The 24,600-nt window shown below is 40.7% G+C and overlaps 1 protein-coding gene across 7 annotated transcripts in view; it reads left to right on the top strand.

Annotated features, from left to right (window-relative positions):
• ECPAS (Ecm29 proteasome adaptor and scaffold) overlaps positions 1-24,600 on the top strand; it is a 70,237-nt gene that overhangs the window by 6,568 nt on the left and 39,069 nt on the right. For 3 of the 7 annotated variants that reach the window (XM_054808862.1, XM_054808866.1, XM_054808865.1), the window contains 15 exons: positions 5,905-6,035; positions 11,583-11,699; positions 13,302-13,420; positions 14,365-14,517; positions 16,691-16,859; positions 17,393-17,532; positions 19,604-19,685; positions 19,946-20,065; positions 20,243-20,328; positions 20,600-20,678; positions 21,662-21,712; positions 21,791-21,840; positions 22,398-22,464; positions 22,571-22,693; positions 23,808-23,911. In XM_054808862.1, coding sequence (XP_054664837.1) covers positions 5,905-6,035; positions 11,583-11,699; positions 13,302-13,420; positions 14,365-14,517; positions 16,691-16,859; positions 17,393-17,532; positions 19,604-19,685; positions 19,946-20,065; positions 20,243-20,328; positions 20,600-20,678; positions 21,662-21,712; positions 21,791-21,840; positions 22,398-22,464; positions 22,571-22,693; positions 23,808-23,911 — 1,591 coding nt within the window. Of the gene's footprint in view, positions 1-5,904; positions 6,036-11,582; positions 11,700-13,301; positions 13,421-14,364; positions 14,518-16,690; positions 16,860-17,392; positions 17,533-19,603; positions 19,686-19,945; positions 20,066-20,242; positions 20,329-20,599; positions 20,679-21,661; positions 21,713-21,790; positions 21,841-22,397; positions 22,465-22,570; positions 22,694-23,807; positions 23,912-24,600 lie in introns of those variants that run through there. The other 4 variants (XM_054808864.1, XM_054808868.1, XM_054808867.1 and 1 more) reach the window with 2 other exon arrangements.

Raw genomic sequence — 24,600 nt, 5'->3', positions numbered from 1 at the left:
GAAAACACCACAAGAAATGAAATATTGTGTGAAAATACTATGCAGAAACATGGAAAGAAATTGTGATTGTGCCAAAATACATGAATATCTATTAGAAATTTTGCACGGACTTAATTGTATGTATTTTAAAAATAAAACTAACTGGTATTAATTTTTCTACTCATGTAGTTCATTCTTGGTTGTGGGGGTTTTTTTTTAATCCATAGTAAAATGCCGACTGTCATAGCTGTGGCACATGTATGATGTTTCTAAGACTACTTATTAAATCAGACATGATTTCTCAGGTGCTTTCTAATGTAGTGGGCAAGTCTGACAGGGACTATGGTTGGCACATAGCTCATGAGCAGATTCTGGGTGATGTAGCAATCATCTTTCTTTCAAGACATTGCTTCCAGCTTTCATGTTTGTAAAGGGAAACTTGCAAGAGTATCCGAAAAATATGAATTCAGTGATGTGCTGAAGGGTAGTAGTGATTTAATTTTATTTGGGTTATTCCTTCCAACACTGCCTGGCAGAGCAAGGGGCTCTCCACAGTGGAGCAAATCTAGAAAACTCACAGTGATCTTGGTGCACCATGTTTTTCCATTGCTTCTGACGTGCGAGTTTGTTTTTGGAGTGCTTTATGTAGAGCCCTGCAGAGTTGGGCACAGGGTTTTCCAGTTGTGCTTCCAGTGAAGCCTCCTTCCTTTCCTCCTTTCTCCCTTTGACTTTCTCATCAGTGTAAATAAAATAATGGCAATCTTTTGGGTTCTCTTTTGTAAATTCTCTGGATTGCAGTAAAAGTTGGTCCTTTGCCTCTGATAGCGTGTTCTTCCCCTGGCCCCATGTTCACCAGAGTTGAACTGCAGTAGATTGACAATGGAGGTAATTTTATAGAGATAGTATTAGCCAATACAGGCAGTGCTATAGATGGGAACCAATACTAAGGAAATATTACAGTCCTAAATTTGAGATGAGGGTTTAATGTGAGATTGAAGAAGGAGAAGCTTTTCTAAAATCTCAGATGTCTTAAGTATTGCCTTTTTAGATGGGGATAAAGCTATACTGAATGTCATCCCTCCATTACTTCTTTCTTCCAGGGCTTCCAGAAAACTTTAAAAATTATCTTTAACTGTATTAGTAAACTTTCAAAAGGAAGAATTTTAGGAAGTGTGTCATTGCATGGACTGCATTTTAAGTTCAGTATTGGCTAGCAAAGTTAAAGGCTGAGGTACGTAAAGCTTTCTAATTAAAATTCAGTGCTGTTACTGTCCAGTTGTGGTAAGATTCCTAAGTTGCTAAGGCTTATATTCAAAATGGTTTGTGTCATCTTTTTTTCTATGGTATGTCGCAAAGCAAGTTAGACCTCTTGCTTTACTTATTTTATTATCATATAACTTAGTGTTCCCCCCCTAAAATTACAGCTGTGCAACCATTCTGTTTTACAGTAGGCAGTGGGGGCTGTAAAACTAGATGGATAAAGTTTTGGCTTCATTTTTAAAACCTTGTGAAGTGCACAATGGGGGAATGTGAAATGGGTTGGTAGCAAACCCTTAGTCTTGTTTGATGCCTGATGCACAGTGGTCTGCTTGCTGTGGATGTTATCTACCTGGACTTTAGTAAAGACTTTGAAACTGTATCCCACAGCATTCTCCTAGAGAAGCTGGTGGCTCATGGCTTAGACGGGTGTGCTGTTCACTGGGTAAAAAAACTGGCTGGAAGGCCAAGCCCAGAGAGTGGTGGTGAATGGAGTTAAATCCAGTTGGCAGCTGGTCACAAGCGGTGTTCCCCGGGGCTCAGTCTTGGGGCCAGTCTTGTTTATTACCTTTATCAATGATCTGGACGAGAGGATTGAGTGCACTCTCAGTAAGTTTGCAGATGACTCCAAACTGGGTGGGACTGTTGATCTGCTTGAGGGTAGGAAGGCTCTGCAGAGGGATCTGGGCAGGCTGGATCAATGGGCCGAGGCCAACTGTATGAGGTTTAATAAGGCCAAGTGCCAGGTCCTGCACTTGGGTCACAACAGCCCAATGCAACGCTACAGGCTTGGGGCAGAGTGGCTGGAAAGCTGCCTGGCGGAAAAGGACCTGGGGATGCTGGTCGACAGCCGGCTGAACATGAACCAGCAGTGTGCCCAGGTGGCCAAGAAGGCCAACAGCATCCTGGCTTGTATCAGGAATAGCGTGGCCAGCAGGACTGTGTGCCCCTGTACTCAGCAGTGGTGAGGCTGCACCTTGAATACTGTGTTCAGTTTTGGGCCCCTCACTACAAGAAGGACATTGAGGTGCTGGAGTGTGCCCAAAGAAGGGCAACAAAGCTGGTGAAGGCTGAACAAGTCTTATGAGGAGCAGCTGAGGGAATTGAGGTTGTTTAGCCTGGAGAAGAGGAGTCTGAGGGGAGACCTGATCGCTCCCTACAACTACCTGAAAGGAGGTTGTAGCCAAGTGGGTATCGGTCTCTTCTCCCAAGTAACTAGCAATAGGACGAGAGGAAATGGCCTCAAGTTGCATCAGGGGAGGTTTAGATTGGATGTTAGGAAAAATTTCTTCACTGAAAGGGTGGTCAAGCATTGGAACAGACTGCCCAGAGGGGTGGTGGAGTCACTATCCCTGGAGGTGTTCAAAAAACGTGTAGATGTGGCACTTTGGGACATGGTTTAGTAGACATGATGGTGTTGGGTTGATGGTTGGACTCGATCTTAGAGGTCTTTTCCAACCTTAAAGATTCTATGGTTCTATGGTGCCAGCTGGACAGGGAGGCTGGGGGATGGTTGTGAGGAGACATAAGGTAGAGAGGGAAGGGAGCTCGCTCCATGCCAGCCAGCATGTCTGCAGCACACATGGAAGTAGGACACAGTATCTGTGTCCCTGATACTGCGTCTCCAGCTCCTCTCCTGGACCATTGCATGTGGTGCTTTAAATATCCAGGATTTATGCTTTCCCATAATGAATACTGTCAGCTTGAGAGATGGTCTTAATTGTTAGTAGAATAAAGACTAGGGAGAAGATGGTTGATGTGCAATACTTTGGAGGGTTTATAGCTCTTTGTTTTCTTGTCTCACTGCTATGGATACAGCCTGCATCAGCAGCACTGGGAGAGTGCTCTGACAAACTCCTGACCAGTTTTTTAACTGCAGCCAGGCAACTAGTTTCCTTGAATTTGCTGAATAGTCCTGTTGTGCTTATGGTTAAGGGGAGGATACCTGATGACAGTATCAGGGCTTAACTGACTAGGTAGCAGAGATATGGGGGAAGTAATAAATGTGTCTCACAGGCAGCATAAACAGGGGGGTAGGGTTTTTTTTTTTCCTTCTGATCTCTATTATTATTACAATTCTAGCTGCTGCTTGTAACAACAGGATAATGGAGGAAGCTGGAAATGGAGTAGATGCTTGCAATTCAGTGCATTGCTGCACTTCCTGTGGGCATGCACAGAGTGGTTTCTGTGCCTTTCGGAAAGTGTGTAGTCCAGTGGCTACAATAAATGGCTTTAGAAATAACTTCACTCGTGTTTCTTTACACTTGAGTCTGATCTGTTGCCATGTGAAGGAACATGTTGTTGGGGAGGTTCCTCAGTTGGCTTGCTTGAGGATGGTGGGTCTGCAGTGATCTCCTGGAGTTCCAGGTCCCAGGGGAAAGATTTGATAATTTCGTTCATTGTTTGAGTTATTACTCATGCTGCTTTGCATGGCCTAGGCAATCCCCTGGTGCTGGTGGGGTGGAGAGACACTGTGGAGGTCCTGGTGGGGGGGGGGTATGACATGAAAAGGAAGGTGAAGAGAGAAAGAAATTGTTAGGATTTAAAAAAAAATTGGAATATGACATAAATGTCATGAAGGCATTGACTAGCTAGCAGCCTGATTGTTCCCTGAAATCTATCTGAAACAAGAAATTGACTCTCAAGTCAGTTTGCATTGTAGGTGCTGCAGAGTTTTAGCTTGTAATTTCACTGACAGTGAAATTTCATAGTCCTCTGTCTTTTCAGCTGCCGGTTGTATTTGCTCAGCAGAAAATAAAATGTTAGAAGCGATACGTGTTTAATCTGCAGCTGGCAGAGGAGGAACGGTGCTGTGAGGACTCAGTGCAGGAATAGCACAGATTTAAAAAATAGGACAGTAAAGCCTTCTGCAGCTACGTCATGATAGTTTTGTTGACGAGAGCTGTATTTGCATTTGAACGTCCTTTTTGTTCACTTAAGTTTCAACCACATCCATTCACCTCAGTCTTTACCTCTGCCCTGTACCAGTGCTTTTTACTTTTTTGCCTCTGTAGTCCTTTACAGCCAGCTCAGTGATCTTCCTTCTCTGAAGGAGGGTTCTCCTTGGTCTCTCTCTAATCTCAGCTTGCAACAGGTCACTTTAGTCTTTGGGGGAGATGGTTTCCTCCTTGTAGGATGTCTTAAGACCTGTGGTCCCTTCAAAAGCCCTGGGTCTCCTTGCTGTCTGTGGATCTGGCCTGCGGTGCTGCAGTATGGAAAAGAGACGTTCCTGATCCCATGCACAAGGTCCAGCCATCAGCAGTGCTGCTGTACCAGGGAGGTTTTGCTTTGCTTCTGGCTTAGCTGCATGCTGGCACTTAAAGTAGGGACTCTTCCATTCTTTATAAAAAGACAGATGGTCCTCAACCCTTGTGCTTGAGCTGCTGACAGAAGATTTTGGTCTCATCTGTTTCCTTGAAATGATCTTCTGCTGTCTCACTGAGAAAACAGATGTTGTTGCTTCCCCTGCTCCCCCCACTTCTCTTGATTGTGTAGGAGTTAAAACTTCTACTTCTTTGCAGATGTTAAAAAAATTATTTTTGTGTTCCTTCCTGGGTTTGGGGAGGAGACCTGCTGGTTAGAGGAAGGTGAATTTGTTACAACATGCCACCAGCTTCGTAGAATCGTAATAGGAGCTTTGTGTTTTAAGTTACAACAATATATCCTGTGTTTCACAATTACGATTTGATTCCTATTGATGATAATGCTGTCTTTTGGAAGAAAGGTCAACAATTTATAATAAATTAGTATCTGGTTCAGTCACCATTTGTACAGCTTTGTAAAGATTTTCTGGAAGACTTAAGTGGCTTAAGAGAAAGTTGTGGGCAGAACAGGTTAGCCTGTGTCAAGATGTCCTGTTAATACTCCCATGGGTATTAAATTTACCCTTGAACAGTAGTCTCAAGCTTTCAAATAACTTGTTTTTCATTTTGTAGCTTGTTTCTTGTGCTTTCAGGTGTGCAGCCTGTTTATTGGTGTGCAACTGCCATGGTATGGCTTGCCCCAAGCTTGTAACTTGTGTTTTGTCTAGACTCTTTCACTTCTACAATATTAGCTGTAATTGGTCTTGGGTTCTCTTGTATGTGCTTGGTGGTTTTGTTCTGTTGACACATCTACAGCAATGGGGTCCCTGCAACCCTAGGTTTAACAAGAATAATAATAAAAACTGGAAAGATCTTTTTGCCCTCTGATTAACTAGTGGGGATAATGGAACAACATGGTCTGAATGCAGATCACAGCAAGCATATTTTCAAAAGTTAGTATCCTCACAGCCGAACACCTTTGCTGTCAAAGCAGAAAGGGCAGGGAATGACTTGAATATCCTAACCTTCCATTTCAGCTTTGAAGCTGTTTTAGCCTCTATTTGAAACACAGTGTGAAGCAAAGGAAATTTTAATTGCTTCTGTCTTTGATAGGAGAGGTCTCCACATAGTTGTGGAGGCTAGTACTGGAAGCTGTTGGGCCGGTTTCTGCCATCAACAGTTTGCTCAGGTAGTGCTAAAATACAGGATGGATCTGTGCTGAGTGCTGTGGAGATGGAAGTAATTGTGTGCAGCGTTTCTTACAAGCCCATTGGGGCATGTTCAGAAAAAGTTGTTTTCCTGCTATGGCAGTTTTGAGTTTCAACCAGTTTCTTTCCTTTCCTCCTTTTTTATTTAAAAACTGCAGATCAACTTGAACGTGTGTTCTTGCGTCTTGGCCATGCAGAAACAGATGAGCAGTTACAGAACATTATTTCCAAATTCCTACCCCCTGTTCTCCTCAAGCTGTCCAGCACACAGGAGGGAGTTCGTAAAAAGGTAAGGGTGCAATTGACCATAATGGTATGTTGTCCTGATCGGGGAGAAGGAAGTGCCCCTGATGTATCATCGTTTACTATACTTGGATGTTCTCTGTGGAGAAATTTACTCTTTGAGGAAAAGTCATTGTGAGCCTGGTAGAGAATGGACTTATTACAAGTGTTTGGACTTAAAGAAAGCAGTTATTGCTTGTATCAGCAAGGGCTTTTGCAAATGTGTGGCTTTTGCAGATGTGTGGAGGCTGCATTTGTTTCCACTTAGGCTAGCTAGCTATGAGTTAGCCTGAGGGCAAGACTTCCTGCCATAAAGGCAGTTCCTGTGGCTTCCAGGTTAGGGCTGTTATGCATTCACCTGACTTGTGACACATATAGAGCAAGCTCGCTTCTGTGTGCGAAAGACCATAAAGACGTACTCATTGATGTAATTCACTTGTCTGATAACAGAAATAGGAGCAAGGACCAAACAATTTTGGAGATGGAATTTGATATCTACCTGAAGGAATTCAGTTCCCTGGTACAGAAGGCAGCTTTATCACAGAATTCATTCAGGTACATATTAAATTCCACCTCCAAAACTGTTCGGTCCTTGCCTGGTTACAGGCATAAGAGCAAGGACCGAGCAGTTTTGGAGGTGGAATTTAATATGTACCTGGGGAATTCAGTTCCCTGTATTAGATTATAGGATAAAAGCTCATCTGGACACCTGCAAAGGAGCAGACACAGTAGCAAGTGCAGGAACCTGTCTACGCCCTGCCTCAGCTACTCCCAGGCCCATTGTAGGAGCCATCAGCCCATCAAAGGCTCACCTCCACAAGCCCAGAGGAACACAGAGGCACCATGGCAGGCAGGCTCTCCATCTCAGGAGACTCTTACCCCCATTGTTGGGACATGAAACCCATCAAGATGAGTCAATGCCAGAACACCTTTTGGACAGAGAGGGTGCTACCTAGGGATAGTGGACACAGTGGGATGCAGGGAAAGAGCATTTTGAAATTGCACAAGCTTTCTATGAGATGTTTAGTGGAGGAACCAAAGGCAGGGAAAGGGATGAACCTAGGTGATTTGGGGAGGAGCAAGTGTGGGTCTCTAGGGGTGAAGCCTGCTGGTGAATGTGTGCCTCTCCTGGTTGGACCTGGGGGCATGGAGCTGCGGCAGCCTGCCTTCTGCTGGGCTGTGGGGCCTGGCCCTAGTTTCCTGACATGTACTGGTCATTCCCTCTATTCCTATGGCCAGACAAGGACCAAACAGTGTTGAAGATGGAATTTAATATGAACATGAAGGAATTCAGTGACGTAGCTGCCTTCTGTTCCAGAGATCTGAACTCTGTTTACTAGCAGGTTTTTTTTCCCAGACCTGTGTTCTTGCACAAGTCTTCTGCAACAGCAGTTGTGGGGTTCTGTAAGGGGGTCGCAAAACCTAGTGTTAACAACAGAAGAGATCTGACCTGGTCTGGATTCAGGCAGAGGAACACCTGCTAGTGTTTCCTGTTCTGCCAGGAACCAGCAGCTGAATATATGAGGTTTGAGCAGCTGGATCAGAAAGCAAAGGATGAATTCTTGTCCCTGCAGCTGTTCATCAGAAGTGCCTGGTGATAGAGGTGGACCAAAACTCTTCTGAGCAGAGTGCAAATGGACTGCTGTGGGGGTGGGGTGGTAGTGGTGGAAAAGAAGCTTTTTATAATCCCCTCTTTGTCTTGTAGAAATAGGAAAATGATAATGCCTTCACTGGTTTTATGAGTAGATTTCAGAACCTGCAAGTAATGAGAACACAGATTTTTCTAGAAGTTCTGCACAAAACATGGTCCTGGGAGTGATTACATGGAAGTGGATCCATAGATGTGAAGCCGTTCCACTGTGCTGAAGGACAGATACTCCAACTCAGGTGGAGGGTTCTTCTGAATACCTGCTTACCATGTGCACTTGAAGCTGTGAAGAAAGGCATCCAACTAGCTAGTGAAATTTCTTAGCATATTTTTACATGGTATTTTTCCCATGAACTGGAACGTATTATCTAGGGTGGGGTTTTTTGAGTGTTGTGGGATTCAGGAAAGGGGGAGGACTACTCCTTTGAAAATTAAATTTTAAGAGGCCTCTCAAAATCACACAGCATTCTTATGGTATATTGTAGTTTTTGTGTTAGAATGAATAATGAAATAAAACTCATTTCTTCTTCCTTCTATGTGTTTAAACTCTAGATTTTTATCTATACAAGATGATGATGATAATATTATAAGCAATTACAGCACTTCCCCGTAGTTCTTGGTATTTGTCAAATTCAATGCAGTCAAGGAAATTACTCTGAATTCTGCTCTTTCCATATGAGTGAAGGGAAGCTGACTTTCTCAGTATTCTGTTTTCATAATAAATTCAAAATGTAACAAGAAGGCTTTGTATGTGTTGATGATTATTTTTTTGGTTGGTATTTTTTACATAGCAAAATAATTTATCAGTGAGACAGAGGGGAGGGGAAGACTGTCAGTTTTTTATTCTAATGAACAGCAGTGAAGGTTTGCTGTGGAGTGTATAACCTGCAGGTAAATCTGTTCAACGTGCACGTTGCCTTCTTCTGTTACTTACATCAGAACTCAGCTTTTCAATCTTCTACTTGGTCTTACTTTGCCATTAATGTGGTGGGAAAATATCCTAAGAAGTCTGATGCTTTTTCAAATGCTAATGACTTTTAAACACAAATACGTAGCTTTCCAGTACTAATTTTGCCTGGTGGACAACAAAGAATGTGCCTATTGTTCAACTCCAGCCTCAAAATCATGTTAAGGCAAAACCAAAAGTGGTTTGGGGTTTTTTTGGTTGGTTTTTTTTTTTTACATGAGCACTCAAGCAATTGGAAAGTTAATCTAATAAAGGCTGATAAAGTAGATGAAATAGAATGGAAAGAGAAGGACAAAATCTTTATTCATCTACTGACTGACTATAGGCAGTGACAGAGCTCTGCCATACCATGTCATGTCTCTCTCCCCCAGTTGTAGTGGTTGAAAACAACATCAACAAAGTGTGCCAACATAGTTAATTGTGGTGTGAAAACTTACACCATTTTAATTGAATTAACAATGTAGCTTTTAATAGTATAGGTATATGAGCTACAAAGAACATCTGTATTGCCAGTATGCTGCTGAAGTGTAGATCAATACAGTTGTTCAAGGAGTTCCTTTCACCCAACTTTAGAAGCACAGTGTAATTCGTTCAGTACGCCAGATGGATTGACTTCACTCTAATTTGACTCTCCAGACTAACTTTCTTCTCAAGCTTGTACTGCTTGAATGGAAAGGGGAAATTAAAATTCCCTTCTTCGTGCTGCCTTAACATATTGCTTTGTTGGTCTTATCCCTACCCTTAATTTTGTGACTGTCAGATCAATATTACTGCAATATTCAGTAATTTGAACTCATTGTCCTTATACGTTTCCAGATCTAGGGTGTAGTCTAGCTATGTGGATAAGCTTGCAATACCTATACTTTAATCCATTTATGCTGAAAAGGTAATCCCTCTTAAAGCCATGGTTTGACAGACGAGTTAAATTCAACTCTAGACTGTCTTTTACCAAATTGGTTACCCTAGCAGTATCACACAAAGAACTAATCCAGGGTAAATTTACTCTGCTGGTTCAGATGTGCTCCAAGAAGCATTGATGCATTGGCGGCATTTGTGCCAGACTGGATACTGTGTTGCTTCATGCAGCCCATGTGAAGCCAGCAAAAACATAAGAAGCTGTCATGCGCTGGAGTGCACACATTTGCCTGATGCAAGTCAGATGTGTACTGCTGGATGAGATCCTTAGTGTGCTGATTTGATATTAATGATTAGAGAACCAGGACATGAACTAAACCCTCACACATACCCATGTCTTTTCCAACCGTGTCTTTTTTTCACCAGCCACCATGGGTAATTTCACAGAATCACAGAAGGGTAGGGGTTGGAAGACCTCTGGAGATCATCTAGTCCAACCCCCCCTGTTAGAGCAGGATCACCTAGAGCAGGTTGCACAGGATCATGTCCAGGTGGGCTTTGAATATCTCCAGAGAAGGAGACTCCACAACCTCTCTGGGCAGCCTGTTCCAGTGCTCAGTCACCCTCACAGTGAAGAAGTTTTTCCTCACATTGAGATGGAACTTCCCGTGTTCTGGTTTGTGCCCATTGCCCCTTGTCCTGTCACTGGGCACCATTGAGAAGAGTCTGGCCCCATCCTCTTGACATCCACCCTTTAGATATATTTATGTATTGATGAGATCCTCTCTCAGTCTTCTCTTCTCCAGGCTAAACAGACCCAGCTCTCTCAGCCTTTCCTCAGAGTAGCGATGCTCCAGTCCCCTAGTCATCCTCGTAGCCCTCTGCTAGACTCTCTCCAGTAGTTCCCTGTCTTTCTTGAACTGGGGAGCCCAGAACTGGACACAGTACTGCAGATATGGCCTCACATTTGAACAGGTTCCTCAGACTCTGTTGTAGTCATATGTTTCTCTTCCTTCACAAAAAAAGTGTGTGCAGACAGTTTTTTTTCTCTCTCAAGTAATAGGAATTTGTGACTGCTGTTATAATAAGTGTCAGCATTACTTAGTTTGTCATCTTATCTCTGGTCTCAATCACATGCTTGTGGTCAACTATGCAGTTTCTCTAGATTATACGTGAACATTATTTTGTTTCATACCTAGTCATGGAGTGGATACAAAGATGATGTCTTAGCTCATATGCAGCTCAGCAAGCATATGGTTCTGCAGTTTCTATGATAAACTTCAGTGACAGCGATTTAGCTGCTTTTTCACCATACTATGACCAAAGTAATGAGCCATCAAAAGCACAGGACAGTGTGCCCACCTTGGCTTTTTGAGTTGAATTACTTGAAGTCAACATGTATTTAGGACTGGCTCTGTCCTAATGGAGCTGAGCTGACTCCATTTAATGTCGCTTATATTTTTGTACCACCATGCTTGAGAATCTGATAGGGTTTGTGAGTAAGATGCAGATGTTTGGTGTGATTTCTCAGAACCCACGGTTCCAGAGTGCAGATTGTAGTTTTTCAAGTTCCTCCATTCAGTTGTGGTATCTCATTTAATGGATTTACAAATGACACTTTGCTGATGCTATGCTAAGAAACTACTTCATGGGATTGTAGAATCATGGGGTAATTCATCTTGAAGGGGACCTCAGAAGATCTCCAGACCAACATCCTCCTTAAAATGGAAGAAATGCAGTTTTCCAAGCCAGGCTTAGTTTTGAGGCATAGTAACCAACTGTGTAGAAAGAACTGGTCATCCTCAGCAATCATTTCTTCCTAACATTCTGTTGATGAAGGTTACCGGTTGTGGCAGGGTTTGGGACTTTTTATGTGTTTGTCTTAACAGTGACTTGAGGCATGTCAGAGTGGTTTCAAGATAATACAATAAATGACAGCTGCCATTTTCTTATTAAATAATCAGGAAGCTCAGGCCTGATCTGTTTATAGTAGGCCTGCCTAGTGGAATGAGGGTGATATGTGGAGTCCAAAGTAGTAAAATTAATGGTGGTTCTTGCAAGTTTTTTGGTTTTTTTCCTATCAGGTCATGGAGCTGCTGGTTCATCTGAATAAGCGCATCAAAAGTCGTCCAAAAATTCAGCTTCCAGTGGAGACGTTGCTAGTTCAATATCAAGATCCTTCTGCAGTGTCTTTTGTCACTGTAAGCGTCTGTTCTTCCGATAATAGTTACTGATTTACTTGTAACAAGCAGAATATTGTTTAACGCTCCTGTATTTAGCTCTGTCAGTTTTCCTAGCAAGTATGTTATTGTCATGAGGTTGATGTGTCAAGAGATTTTTTAAACTAAACTTTATAGTCTGGTGTGGGTGAAACTTAGTTTCGTAAAGCAACTACACTGTTGATTCTGTTCAAATTACTGATAATTACTCTTGATAGTTTATGAATGTATGAATTGTCATTGCTTGTATTGTGGAGGGTCTATTAATTGTTAGAAGCTCCATTTTGCAAGCAGCTACCAATCCTTATCCTGATACATGCAGAATTGGGGTCTTAAAACATCATGCAGGATCAGAGTCTTACTTAAAACATCCATATTTCTCTGAACATATGAGAACACGTATTTTTATGTGGTTTTATGGTCAATACCTTAGCTGAGTAAGAAAAGGTGAAAACCCCCTTATTTTACAGATGGGGAAACTTTATTAGGTGGTTTCATTCAATGTAGTTTAAAAAGTGAAAATAGTTTTAAAATGTTTTTGTGAAACTATGAAGACAATTTTTGTTTCAATTGTGGTAGATCTATTGCAAATCACCATCATGAAAAAAGTGAAAAAATCTGAGGAAAATTTTCTGTCCTTCTCATTTGACTATTCAGTCATATGTTGCATAAATGGAAAACATAACATCTTAGAAACTGATGGCAAAATATTTAGACTATGAACAGCAGTAACATAGAAGTAATCTCAGATTGTCTTTAAGCAAGTGGGATTATCCAGAGTTCACCTTTTAGAAATGGCCAAGGGCTTCTAGAGCACATGTTCTGAAGAGCAGTAAAAGAACCATTTTGTTTGAAGACAAACCACATAAACTGTGCTTTTGGTTGAACATGTCACAAAGCTGTTTTCATTCATCTATCTGAGTGATGCATGTTGTTTTGTGCTATGAGGCTTCATAAAATTTTAACAAGTACCATCTACAAAGAACTGTAATGCTATCCACTTCAACGCTGCTTTCAACCAGGTAACTGAACACATAACTCTTACCTCTACAGTTCTTGGCTGGATTTGGATCAACATGATAGCAGTTAGATATTTCAGTATTCAGTATTGCTCTGCTGTGCTGTCCTATCACTGGACTGTTTGGATTGCATTTGCAGCTTTTAATTATGATGATTTAGAAGAAATCAAGAACTTTATCTTTCAAGAGAAACCTTGCCTATGCTGCTGACTTTGTATTTATTCAATACTGCTTTTTATTTTATTTCAGAAATAGGTAAGAGAGAACATATTTGCTTTCCTTGAAGCTATTGCTCAGGTAAAGCTGCTTTTGGTGAAATTGTCAGCGAATAAGAGAAGCTAGAGAGTTTTTTTGCATTGTTGTTTTCCTCCTTTTAAAGGAGAGGCTCAGTAAGACCTCCCCTTTAATAGCTGTCAGTCCAATGAGCCTTAGAATTAAGAAACTGGTCTTCCAAAACATATGTTGTTTCCAACACCCACTTATGTAACAATATACAAGAAGAGTTTAAAGAACAGCTATTTCTTTTGCATTGATGCAATACTGTGTGCTTTTCCTATTCCTTTAGAATTTTACCATAATTTATGTTAAGATGGGATACCCCCGTCTACCTGTAGAAAAACAATGTGAATTGGCTCCAACTCTTCTCACTGCAATGGAAGGAAAACCTCAACCACAGCAAGACAGGTATAATTACTTAACCTTGGAGTGAATTCTGTTGGTATAATTTTAGTAAAATAATATGTATACTTGTTAAAAGTTGAGTTTTTTTCCTTGGTGACCTCTTCATTGCTTAGAATGTTCTTGGCTTGTACAATTTGGATCAGCAATTCAGTAGTTGGGTGGTACAAAGAATTGATATAGTCTAATGTTGTAATAATATACAAAATCTGTAGCAGCAGACTTCCTGTATGATAAGAGGCCTGTGTTACAATGGATATGCCTGTCCATATCCCATATCCCATCTTCATCAAATTCTGGTTTCCAGCCTAAGGCCAGATCTTCAGTAAATTATCCAGCAACAGGAAGAGCAGTAAATAGCTCAGATTGGCCACTCTAGATTGTGAGATAACCTAAAATTCCTACTCACTTGAAACACTAAGTTGTAATAAATAAAAAAAGACTGAAGTTGGGAACTGCTGTCTACTAAGAACTTCTGGAAAACTGTTAATTATGGACCTGCTTCTTATTTACATTAAGATGGGTTTCCACCATAATGATACTGGAAAAGCTGAACAGTGTTGATCAACTTCTGCTCTAGGCAGACTCAGATATAGACTTAACTTTCTTATGGATGAGACTGTCCTGGACTGTATTTTGTGGCATATTTACAAAACTAAAAGTCTGGACAGAGGCAGTGACTTTTATCTCTCCAGGTGTATGTGTGCACATGCATGCAGACATACACATTCTATTTTAAGTGCAAATCCCAATTTATCTTCTGCCTTCTATTTTTGAGTACATTAGATGGCAAATAGAGGCCACAGGGCTGCGAATCAGTTTAACTTCCGTTAATATTTTTTTTTGCTATTAAGGACCAGATTTGTTGTTAAAGGTTTCTCTCTTTAATGTTAAGAATAAACAGGTGTGTTTTTTTTTAAATGGTTGCAGTAAATATAATTGTTTTTCAGCCTAATGCATCTTCTAATACCAACCCTTTTTCACATGAAATACCCTGCTGAACCACTGAAAGCAGCAGCTTCTCCATTTAATCTTGCTGAAAAACCAAAGACTGTACAGCTGCTTTTGGACTTTATGTTGGATGTTCTTCTTATGCCTTATGGGTAAGTAAGAGTTAATACCAGTCTTCTCTAGTGTTAATGTGTTCTTTATGTGTGAAGCATTACAAACTGCATGCTTGGAAAGTGATTTAAAACATGCTGTTATTTCCTAGCTCAAACGAAGCCAGTTACATGTTTCAGTAAGATACGAAGCAGGATCTGAATTTTAAGAATGGGATCACCATCTTCCTTATTTAACAAAATGCCTTTTTTCTACTTAATTAGGTGTTACGCTACTCTGTCCTTGACCTCTTTTGGGATCAAGGTGAAGCTACAAGACGTGTGAGCTATCTGTTAAATAACCAAACCTTTAAAATAGAAGCCAGATCAAAATGTGTGTGCTCATCTTCCTGCAGTTGAGTTTTAAGGCTTATTCCTCCAAGGTGATAAGCAAGAGTAATCTCTGAAAACTTGTGCTTTCCAGAATTAATTAATAACAAGACTTGTCTTTCATCTGTTTTCTGATGAAAAATGTTTTAACTGTAATGGCGTGTCTTGGCGTGACCACTGTTTCTGAGAGTGAGAATAATTTACAGAGCAACTTGAATTTACTGATCACTGCTTGTTAGGAATGTTCTAGTGTCTAAAATCAATGCTTTCTCAAAATCTATTTTCCACTAAATTTTAGTGTCTATGTATTGCTAGGGGAGCTTTTGCTTTGAAAGAAAATAGAAATAATTTTAACAGTAGAACCCATTTCTTGTTTCTTACTGGTAATTGATTCCTGTAGGATTTTTCTGAGCACCTAACTCTTGCTTGCTTAAGTGGATTAACCTAAAGGAATGACTTTTAAAATAGTAAGCATGTGCTGTTTCTCCATGTAGCTTTGCTGGAGGCCATGCTCCCATCATGTTTTGGGGGCCACTTCCTTACCATATGAATGTGTAGAGTCTTACAGCTTATACTTTAAAATGCCTAGCCTGCTCCTCTGCTCACAGCTCATACTATTAATTTTGCCCAGGTTTATGCTTTTGGCTTCACCCCCATACTGCCATAGCTGTAGCTTCAGCAGATGAAGTCCTTGGACTTTGCAGTGAGACTTCACTTCCTTTCATGCTTTTGTACTCTGGCCAAGCATGACAATTTTTAAATACTCAGAGATGGGTAGGGGTGAAGATTTCATGTTCTTTCCAGAAGGTGCTCAGAGCCTGTCTTCAGCTAGTCTGTGGCTCTGAATGTCTGTCTCTTAAAGTCTTCCTCCCTGGGGTGAGACCGTTTGCAGCTGTTTGCAGCTAATTTATGCCTGGTAGAACTTGCTCTGTCATTGCCCAGTTATGAATTAGCCTTGCTAGTCTGCATGCAATAAAACAGCCAGAAAGCGTAACTCTAGGGCTTAATCCTCATAATCAAGTTCAAGTGTTTAAAGTTTTAACTAATAAGACTTTGGATGAATGGTTATCCTTACTTTTGAGACTGTGTACTTCCTTTTGTTGCTTATGTGCTGAATGCAGAACAGATTGTGGCTGTCAGGAGCAAAATAATTCTTGTTGGTCTCTGCGCTACAGTTCTGATGCCTTCATGTGTTGACCAGCTTTCAAGGATGCAGGTAGAGGTGGAGTGGCTTCTGTGAGAGTAGGGACATGTGCGCAGGACAGCTAGACTAACCAGTCTCCAAAAAGACTAAGATCTGTAAACTTAACCTTTATGGTTTTTCCTTTCCTTCCCTGCCCAGCACTAAACATGCCATTTTCCAAGGCTTTTTTTTTTAAAATATATCAAGGATTGTTTCCTGCCACTTCATCATGTTGCATAAGCTTCACTATTTCCCTTGTTAGGTTTGCATTTTTCATAGAATTCATACAAATGCTGTTAAAGCTTTTTAGTACAAGTTTCTTGAATGTGGTACTGTCTGAGTATTCACTTCTAATACGAAAGAGATCATTCTTTCTGGTTTGTAAGCTGAGATAACTCTTTTCAGAAATGCCAGTGGACCCTTCCCTTTCCTAACCAAGGTTTGTTTTCAAACAGTTATAATGAGACCATTCTGGCTCTTGCAGAATATGCTGGGATAACTGGTAACTGAGTAAAATTCTGTCTTGAGTCAAAGTGAAAGGATTAATTAAAGAAAAATAAATGAAGTTGGACAAGTAATTTTTATTCTGTGTTCTGGCATCTAAGTCAGCTGGCAATGTGGATTGATAAAACCTCTAATGAAACTCCTTTCCCACCTGCTTAGGTTCGTATTGAATGAATCTCAGAGTCGACAAAACATGCCCTTGGCTCAGGGCTCTTCATCAAGTGGTGTGGGAGGTCCTGGAATCCCTCAGCCCCCTCCAGGGATGAGCTTTTATGCAGCCAAAAGGGTAATTGGAGATAGCCCGTGGACACCAGAGCTGCTGGAACAGGTACTTGCAGCTGTGGGGCTGGTCCTTGGTGAACTGGGGGTAGTAAGCGGGAGGGCTACAGACAAGAGGAATGGAAGGCCAGAGGGAAAACATGTAACTAATTCTGACCAGGTCTTCAGTTGCCCTGAGGGAATTTTTTGAGCAACTTCACATGATGCCTGAAGGAGCTTTGCCATGGTGAGATGGGGTGGGATGAGCTGGCAGTTCTCAGAGCTGATTACGAAGCAACCATGACTGCAGCCTACTCTTGTGTTTTCTTCCTAAAGATAGTAAGGTAGCAAAACTCTCTTATGTTGATGAAGCATGCCTTTTTAGCAGAGAAGTAGCAGAGTGTCAGTAATTCTAACACTGATACTTTATCGCAGGTCACTGCTTTCACAGGAGGGCAAGAGGAGGACACTGCTAAAGAGATGGAGAGCATGTGAACTCCTCCTTAGCCACCAGAAGCCATCATTTCAGACGGCTGAACTGCTGTGGTTATTGTAACATATGCTTTCTTGTCAGTAACACTGCCTTTCCCCACTGTTGAACAGTGTAAGCTGGGGATAGTGAAGTTCATTGAAGCTGAGCAAGTGCCAGAACTTGAAGCTGTTATTCACCTGGTTGTAGCCTCCAGTGATACCAGACACAGTGTTGCCACTGCAGCAGACCTTGAACTAAAGAGCAAACAAAGGTACAAGTTTGGATGTTTGGAAAAGGTGGTGCTAGTGTTCCTAACAAAGCTAGCTGCAATTCATGTAGTGCTCCAGAGAGACTGCTCTGAAAGGAGGAAGGTTGCAGTCCCCCATCTACCTGCCAGGCTGCCATGTATTCACGCAGGACTGAGAATGCTGTGGCTCAGTCTTGCAGCTGGGGACATCACTTGGGTCTGAAGCTGACAGCTTTAGCTCTCTGTTTTCAGTCATCTTTGGTATCACTTTTGACCCATTTTCCTATTCCTTGGTTTCCAAATTGCCCTCTGTGGATTATCGATGGTCAATAAGGCCTTAAGTGATTCATGGCTCGTCAGCTTACCTATATTGTCTTTCCCAGAAAAGTATACTTTAATTTAATTTATTAAGGGAGTAAAGAGACTGTAATTGTGAAGCGGACCATAGTCTAGGAAGTTTGGCAGCCACTGTGTTCTGCATTATTAAAGCTTTTGCATGTCTGCAGTCCACCTTTTGTTATCTAAAGACAATGCTTCTGTCTTTAACCCATCAAGAAGCCAGAATAATTGCTCTTGGTACTATTTGCTGAGTCATTGATCGTGCAAGGTTTGCTGGCCCACGTAGATTTGGAGCGAGAGAGGCCTGCCTTTGAAATGTGTGGGTGGCTTCTGTATTACTAGAAGTATAGGACTATTTAACTTGGAGTCAAATATGTAATGTGAAACCATCTCCATTCGAGTCTATTCATGTGCCTCAGTTGTGGCAGGGGAGATAATTCTAGTAAGTGACAACAGCCTGGTTAAGGAAGGCAGTCTCTCCTTTGCTGCTTGTCTCATCTTTCTCTTTGTGTTGGTATTGTTTGCCTGGAGAGCAAAATATATGTGTGGACAAAATGCATGTGCAATGTTAAATGTCTTTTATGCTAAATATGCTAGTTCACAGCCCACTTGTTTGGAAATCTGTTGCTTTACTGAAAGAAAGCAATGGTTCTGTCTCCTCCACTTTTTTGAAGCATTCATGCTTAACTTTTTGTTTTCTGTGGGGTGTGTTTTGGGTACGTGTGTGTGTTACAAACAGTCTCATCAATAGCTAGCATTAGATGGTTGTTGTGGGCAGACAGGTTTGTCTGAGAGACCAAGATGAAATAGTCCCAGAATTAAAAATACCCTCTTCTCTGTTGAAATGTCAAAGCACCAAGGTTGAAGAATGTGGAGAAATTTATTAACAGATGATCATTCTGAATTCAATCTGTAGACTATCATGGTTTATATGTATTGTTTCAGTGGGAGAGAAGGGAGCATGTAGGTTTCTTACAAATTATTTGGAATTATATTGTCAGAATTTGTGGGTGAAATTTGTAATCACTTCACATTCTTCATGATTATAAATCATGTGGATGTGGGAGGAGTGATTAGAAGTCAAACTAGATCTAGTAAAATGCTGAGAAGAATATGAATATGATGTGAAATGCTGTAGAACGCATTGTTGTGGTTTAACTTGGCTGGCAGCTAAAACAACCACACAGCCCTTCGCTCACTCCCCCTTCCCAGTGGGATGAGAGAGAGAATTGAAAAGGAAAAAAAAAAAGTAAAACTTGTGGGCTGAGATAAAGACAGTTTAATAGGACAGATAATAATAATAATGATAATGGTAATAATAATAATAACAATAACATACAAAACAAGTGATGCACAGCACAATTACTCCCCACCCAGAATCAATGCTCAGCTTGTTCCCGAGCTGCACCACCTCTTGGCCAACGCCTAGTTATATAGGGAGCATGAGATTATATGATATGGAATATCCCTTTGCCCAGTTTGGGCCAGCTGTCCTGGCTATCCTCTCCCAGTTTCTTGTGCACCGTGGCCTTCTTGTTTTGAGAAGCTGAAAAGTCCTTGACTGCTTGGCAACTACTGAAAACATCAGTGTGTAATCAACATTATTCTTATCCTAAATCCAAAACACAGACCTATACCTGTTGCTAGGAAGAAAATTAAGTCTATCCCTGCCAAAACTAGGACACACATATATTTTTAAAAGTAATGAAAGGTCGGAATCATAACATGTTGGTATTCAGTGTGTTTTTTTCTTTAGTTTAATTGACTGGAACAATCCTGCTATCGTCAACAAAATGTATAAAGTGTATCTTGGGGATATACCACTGAAAACCAAGGAGGTAAGATTTGCCTTCAGACTTGCATACCTGCTTAATTTCTGAATCTGTAATTTTAGTTGCCTTATGTTGTTTGGAGAAGACATATATATTTCTTAAAGGTATCACTTCCTTTGATCTCTGCTTTCACTGAACATTTTTGCCATTGAATAATTTTTTCTCTGTCCCAGTGTGTTCTGATTTGCAGTAGAAGGTAATGTAGCTAACTTGAAAGTCCTGTTGTCCAAAGATGCATTATATTATTTCAACTCTGTTTCCAACAGGGATCTGTTCTGAAACCAGAAATGAAACGAGAGTCAGTCAGCACCCGTGTTAAATTAAAGATAGTTCCTCATCTTCTGCGATCCAGGCAAGCTGCAGAAACGTTCCCAGCTAACATTCAGGTAATGCTTAAGTTCCAAAGCTGCCCTTCCTAATGAGCTTGATAATACAGTTCCTCCAGTACTTAGGAGAGGGAAGCATTGTTACTGATGAGAGTATTTAAAGAAGAAAGGGAATTAGAAAACCTTTGAAAGTGAGGCAAGACAGTCTCTGATCTGCTCTCCATTCCTTTTGACCAGGTGGTTTATGATGGACTCTTTGGTGCAAACACGAATGCAAAACTGAGAAGTCTGTCCTTGCAGTTTGTGCATCATATTTGTATCATGTAAGTAATGCAAAGTGAGCACTATGTTTTTTAGCTATTTGCCTAGAAGCCACTCTGTTTACTAAATATGTAACTGAACTAAGGGCAAAGAAAGACTACTAAAACTCATAGAAAGTAGGGTTTTTTCCTTAATCTTGAAATCTGTGTGTGCTTGCACGCATTAAGCTGTAATTTCTCAGTTTAACAAAGTTGAGAAAAAGTCATACTGAGAGAAGATACTTTTAAGCAGTGCAAAAGATAATATTTTGTTTGTTGGTGTCTCTAATTGCAGTTGTCCAGAAAGTAAAATAAAGCCGTTAGGTCCAATGCTTTTAAATGGACTTACAAAGCTGATCAATGAATACAAAGAGGTAAGCTGAAAGGTTTTTTACTATAGAGTTATAATTCTTCATATGAATACAAGCAAAAGAGAAAGACCTTTATGATGGAAACTGATAAATCTCTTTTTAGTAGTTGCCTGAGATGGCTATCAAAGGATACTTTTTAAGAAATGTTGTTGGAAGAGAAGCAAATACTTTAAAAGGCTATATAGGAAAACTGTTTTATTTATTTAACAGCTATGGATAGGTGCTTGGACACTATTTGCAAAAGTCTCAGGAAATAATAGTGTTGGTAGTCTAAAGAATGAGGCCAAACTAGCATCTAGCTGCTGTTACTTATTACTCTGGAGCACACAAGGGCCTCAGCTCCAGGCGTATACCCCGTTGTGATAAGCAGTTGCATAGACCTGCTTGTAATACCTTCCGTCCTGTCCAGGGATGGTATTGCTATGGGAAGGGTGTTACAAACAGAACTGCAAATGCCAGTCTGGCCGAAGAGGTCTTTCCAGGGCCATTTCAGAAGGCAAATTCCCCACGATACTCCTACATGTATCTTAGGAAGTGCTGATGTTGCAGTCCACCTCTTCTGCAGCTTTGATCCTCTTGCTGGTTCATTTGAACTGTTGGATGTGACCTTCTGGCCTGAGTTGGTGTTGAATGCATGGGCCTCCCCTGCCATTGGGAAGGGCATGAAGAAGGAGTGTTCAGGAGGAAGTCAGCCCATATATAAATGTGCTGCATCGGTCATCTGCAGGATCCATTGTGCAAATAGCTTCCTTTGTCTAAAGCTGCTGTTAAGGGCCAATGTAAGGTTTCTGCCCTTTTGCTACTGTTTCATATACTTGCTGAATCTCCTTAGCTGTCTCTCTTGAAATAAAATGTGATTAGCTGAGACTGGAAGGGAGACTTACATTTTGTCACCATTTGTAATTTTCTGTTTCTTGTGGAAAAGCATGCTCTCTCTGTTCCTGTGTAATGCTTTTATTTTTGGATACAATTATTTTATGTTCCAGGATTCTTTGTCCATGAAAGCCTGCTTGAGCACTTTGGAGACAGGATTGAAAGTAAATGTTTAATTACAAAAAATATGCCTTTATGTATTTCTGGTTTTGCTGAATTTAATTATTGTTTTTTCATTCAAGGATTCGAAACTGCTGTCAATGGCATATTCAGCGGTTGGAAAGCTCTCCAGGTAACTGAAGTGCCATTTAAGCAATGGAATATTGAATAATTTTTCCAGCGTAATCTCTTAATTTATCGGCAGCAAGCTTTATGCCACCTGCCAATTTTGCCATTGAGTGTACAGTGCAGATAAAAGCATTCTTCTTGTGACATCTCCAGAGGTGTAAAAAGAAATACGTTCTTAGCTGATAGCTTCTCTAGCAGTGATTAATGGCAGCTCATGAATTATGCACAGAATTTAAGAAACGGTTCCACTTTCTGGATTGCCAGAAACATAAATTTAAGGAATGTACAGAAAAGACCAGAGGGTATGAAGCTAGACAAGTGATATGTTCAGTGGTATGCTGGTGATGTAAGTGATTGTCCATAGAATATCTTGCTTTCCAGACTGTGTTAAGGGGGATTGTGCTGCTCCATGGTGGAAATGGTTAAGAGAGAGCAAACTTTCTGTGCTGGCTCTGTTTTATTTGACAGTTAAAACGTGGGATGAGGGGAAGACCAATGAAATGTGAAGCATTTCAATTTAAAAAACCCAAAAACTTCATGAATTAAAATATCTTGTTTCAGCCGAATGCCTCAGCTCTTTACCAAGGATATAGCACTGGTACAACAGTTTTTTGAAGCTTTATGCAAGGTGGGTGCTGACAGGGCTTTGGGAAATTGTTAATATTTTGTGTTGGTTTTGCTTAATTCTTATCACTGCACACTGTAAAGTAAAAACTTTTGGTTTTGTACTGCAGGAAGATGCTGATACTAGGCTTGCCATTCAGGAGGCCTTGTCTATGATGGTTGGAGCATACAGTAACTTGGAAGGAGCCCAGCGTACCCTGATGGAAGCTCTTGTAGCTTCTTATTTAATAAAGGTATTTTCAGTGGAGTCAAAATTAACTACCTTAAAAAAGAGCTATTGTTTTGCTGTTTCCTGACACTTCCTGTTGTATACTTTTGGAACAGGTTTCCCTTTTCTTACTGAATGTATTGGCTTCTATGGGTAAAGGGGGAGTGTATGCTCAGATGAAATATTTTTAATGTGGTACAGTGGCTGCAAGAAGGGTGACAATGCAGTTTTCTATTTGTATTCTGTTTTGCAAAGAGACAAAGCCATTGTGATTGCACTGTATGTTTCTCAGAGTCTCCTCCTAGGAAAAGTAAATGCTTCAGGACAGTATCTTGTGAAGTGCTTTGTGAAAGCAATAGTTTGGTAAAAGGGATCGTTCACTGCTAAGTGGGGATTTCAGTGTGCTGTGTGATTTCTAACATTATAAGGCACTTGGGAATCTCCCCAGGAACTCAGCCTTGAGAGGCTAATCCAGAGGAAACCACACTTCACTAACTCTGTTACTTTACTGAGTATCTTGTTTGTGTTCGGAATTCCCCAGAGGTCTGAGTTTTCAGACAGAGTGAGTTTTGTATACTCTGTCTTTGCATGGCTACTCAGGGTGGCTGCAGAGGTATATGTGTAGGAGACTATTTTCATGCTGTTGACTCTTTTGCCTGGGTGCTCGAGCAATCTAGGTCCAGGCAATACCATTTTGAGACTGACTGAACCCAGCAGAGAGAATGACCACCCTAACCTAATATTTCTTTTTCACCTCTGGCTGTGCTGCTTCTAAGCACAGCTCTGTTTTGTGTGGATGGATGATGTATGTCATTCTTCATTTCAAAACTGCCTACGTGGGGCAGTTCAGATCTGTAAGAATTAGCAATAACCCTGATTTATGATTCCCAAAATTGGGTGTATATTTAATTAAACATGTCATTCTCCACTTATGTATATATGTGAAGCTAGCTTTTCTTTTCCCGGTCTCCTGCCTTATGAAGAGTTAGCAAGAACAATCTCTCAAAATGTCTTAACAATTTGAGTCATGTTAGTACCAGAGGACAAAAGAGGTAACTGATAATTTACAAATGGAGAGTGCAGGTCATTAGTGTGTTCATTTAAAACTCAACCATATGTTTGTGTTTGTTCTCTTTAAGCCTGAAGTTCAAGTACGTCAAGTGGCTGTGAAATTTGCTAGCACAGTATTCCCTCCAGATCATATCCCTTCCAGATACTTACTTCTGTTAGCTGCAGGAGACCCGTAAGTTGTTTTCCTTTCTTAAGTTATTTTCATACACACACATATGTATTTGCATCCAATATATTTTTGGATGAAATATGAATGTATATATATATGTGTGTATGTATGTACATAAAAACACACTCACTGAATATCAAATATAATAATTGGGAAATTAACCTTTACATAGTGGCATTCTTGACAGTTCCGTGGAGAACTATTACTGTGCCTTATGGTAGTCTTTGGCTTGAATTCTTTTTCTTGTTTCAGATTAACTGCTGTCACTAAAGCACTTCATGTTAATGATTAATTGCAATTGCGAAGTAAAAACACATTAACTGAAATCACCTTTACAGTGGTTAGAAATTATTTTTTCCTGGCAAATTCTATCAGTCTATTTTTAGCTTGTATTTGCAAAGAGTCAGGAGCATGCAATTGTGAGAGTTGCCACTCTCTGCTGGGGAGTAGTCGACTCATTAAATTACAGTAATCATTTCATTTGCAGTTTTCTGTTACTGCAATTTAAGCGGTGGGGTTTTTTCCAACTTACTTTAATTGCTCAATTTTAGACATTGGTAGCTATTGTGTAACTAAGGAAAGCTGAACAGATCAATTGCAACAAGCCGCTCTGTCATTGCAGTGTAAGCTCTGTTTCAGGAGTTGATCTGCTAAGTAGATAGTGATAAACCTCGTAGGTGTCAGCTGAAGCT

Source organism: Grus americana, chromosome Z (assembly GCF_028858705.1).
Source record: "Grus americana isolate bGruAme1 chromosome Z, bGruAme1.mat, whole genome shotgun sequence".
Taxonomy (NCBI): domain Eukaryota; kingdom Metazoa; phylum Chordata; class Aves; order Gruiformes; family Gruidae; genus Grus; species Grus americana.
The sequence above is the reverse complement of the archived record's forward strand: the minus strand, read 5'-3'. Positions and strand labels throughout refer to the sequence as shown.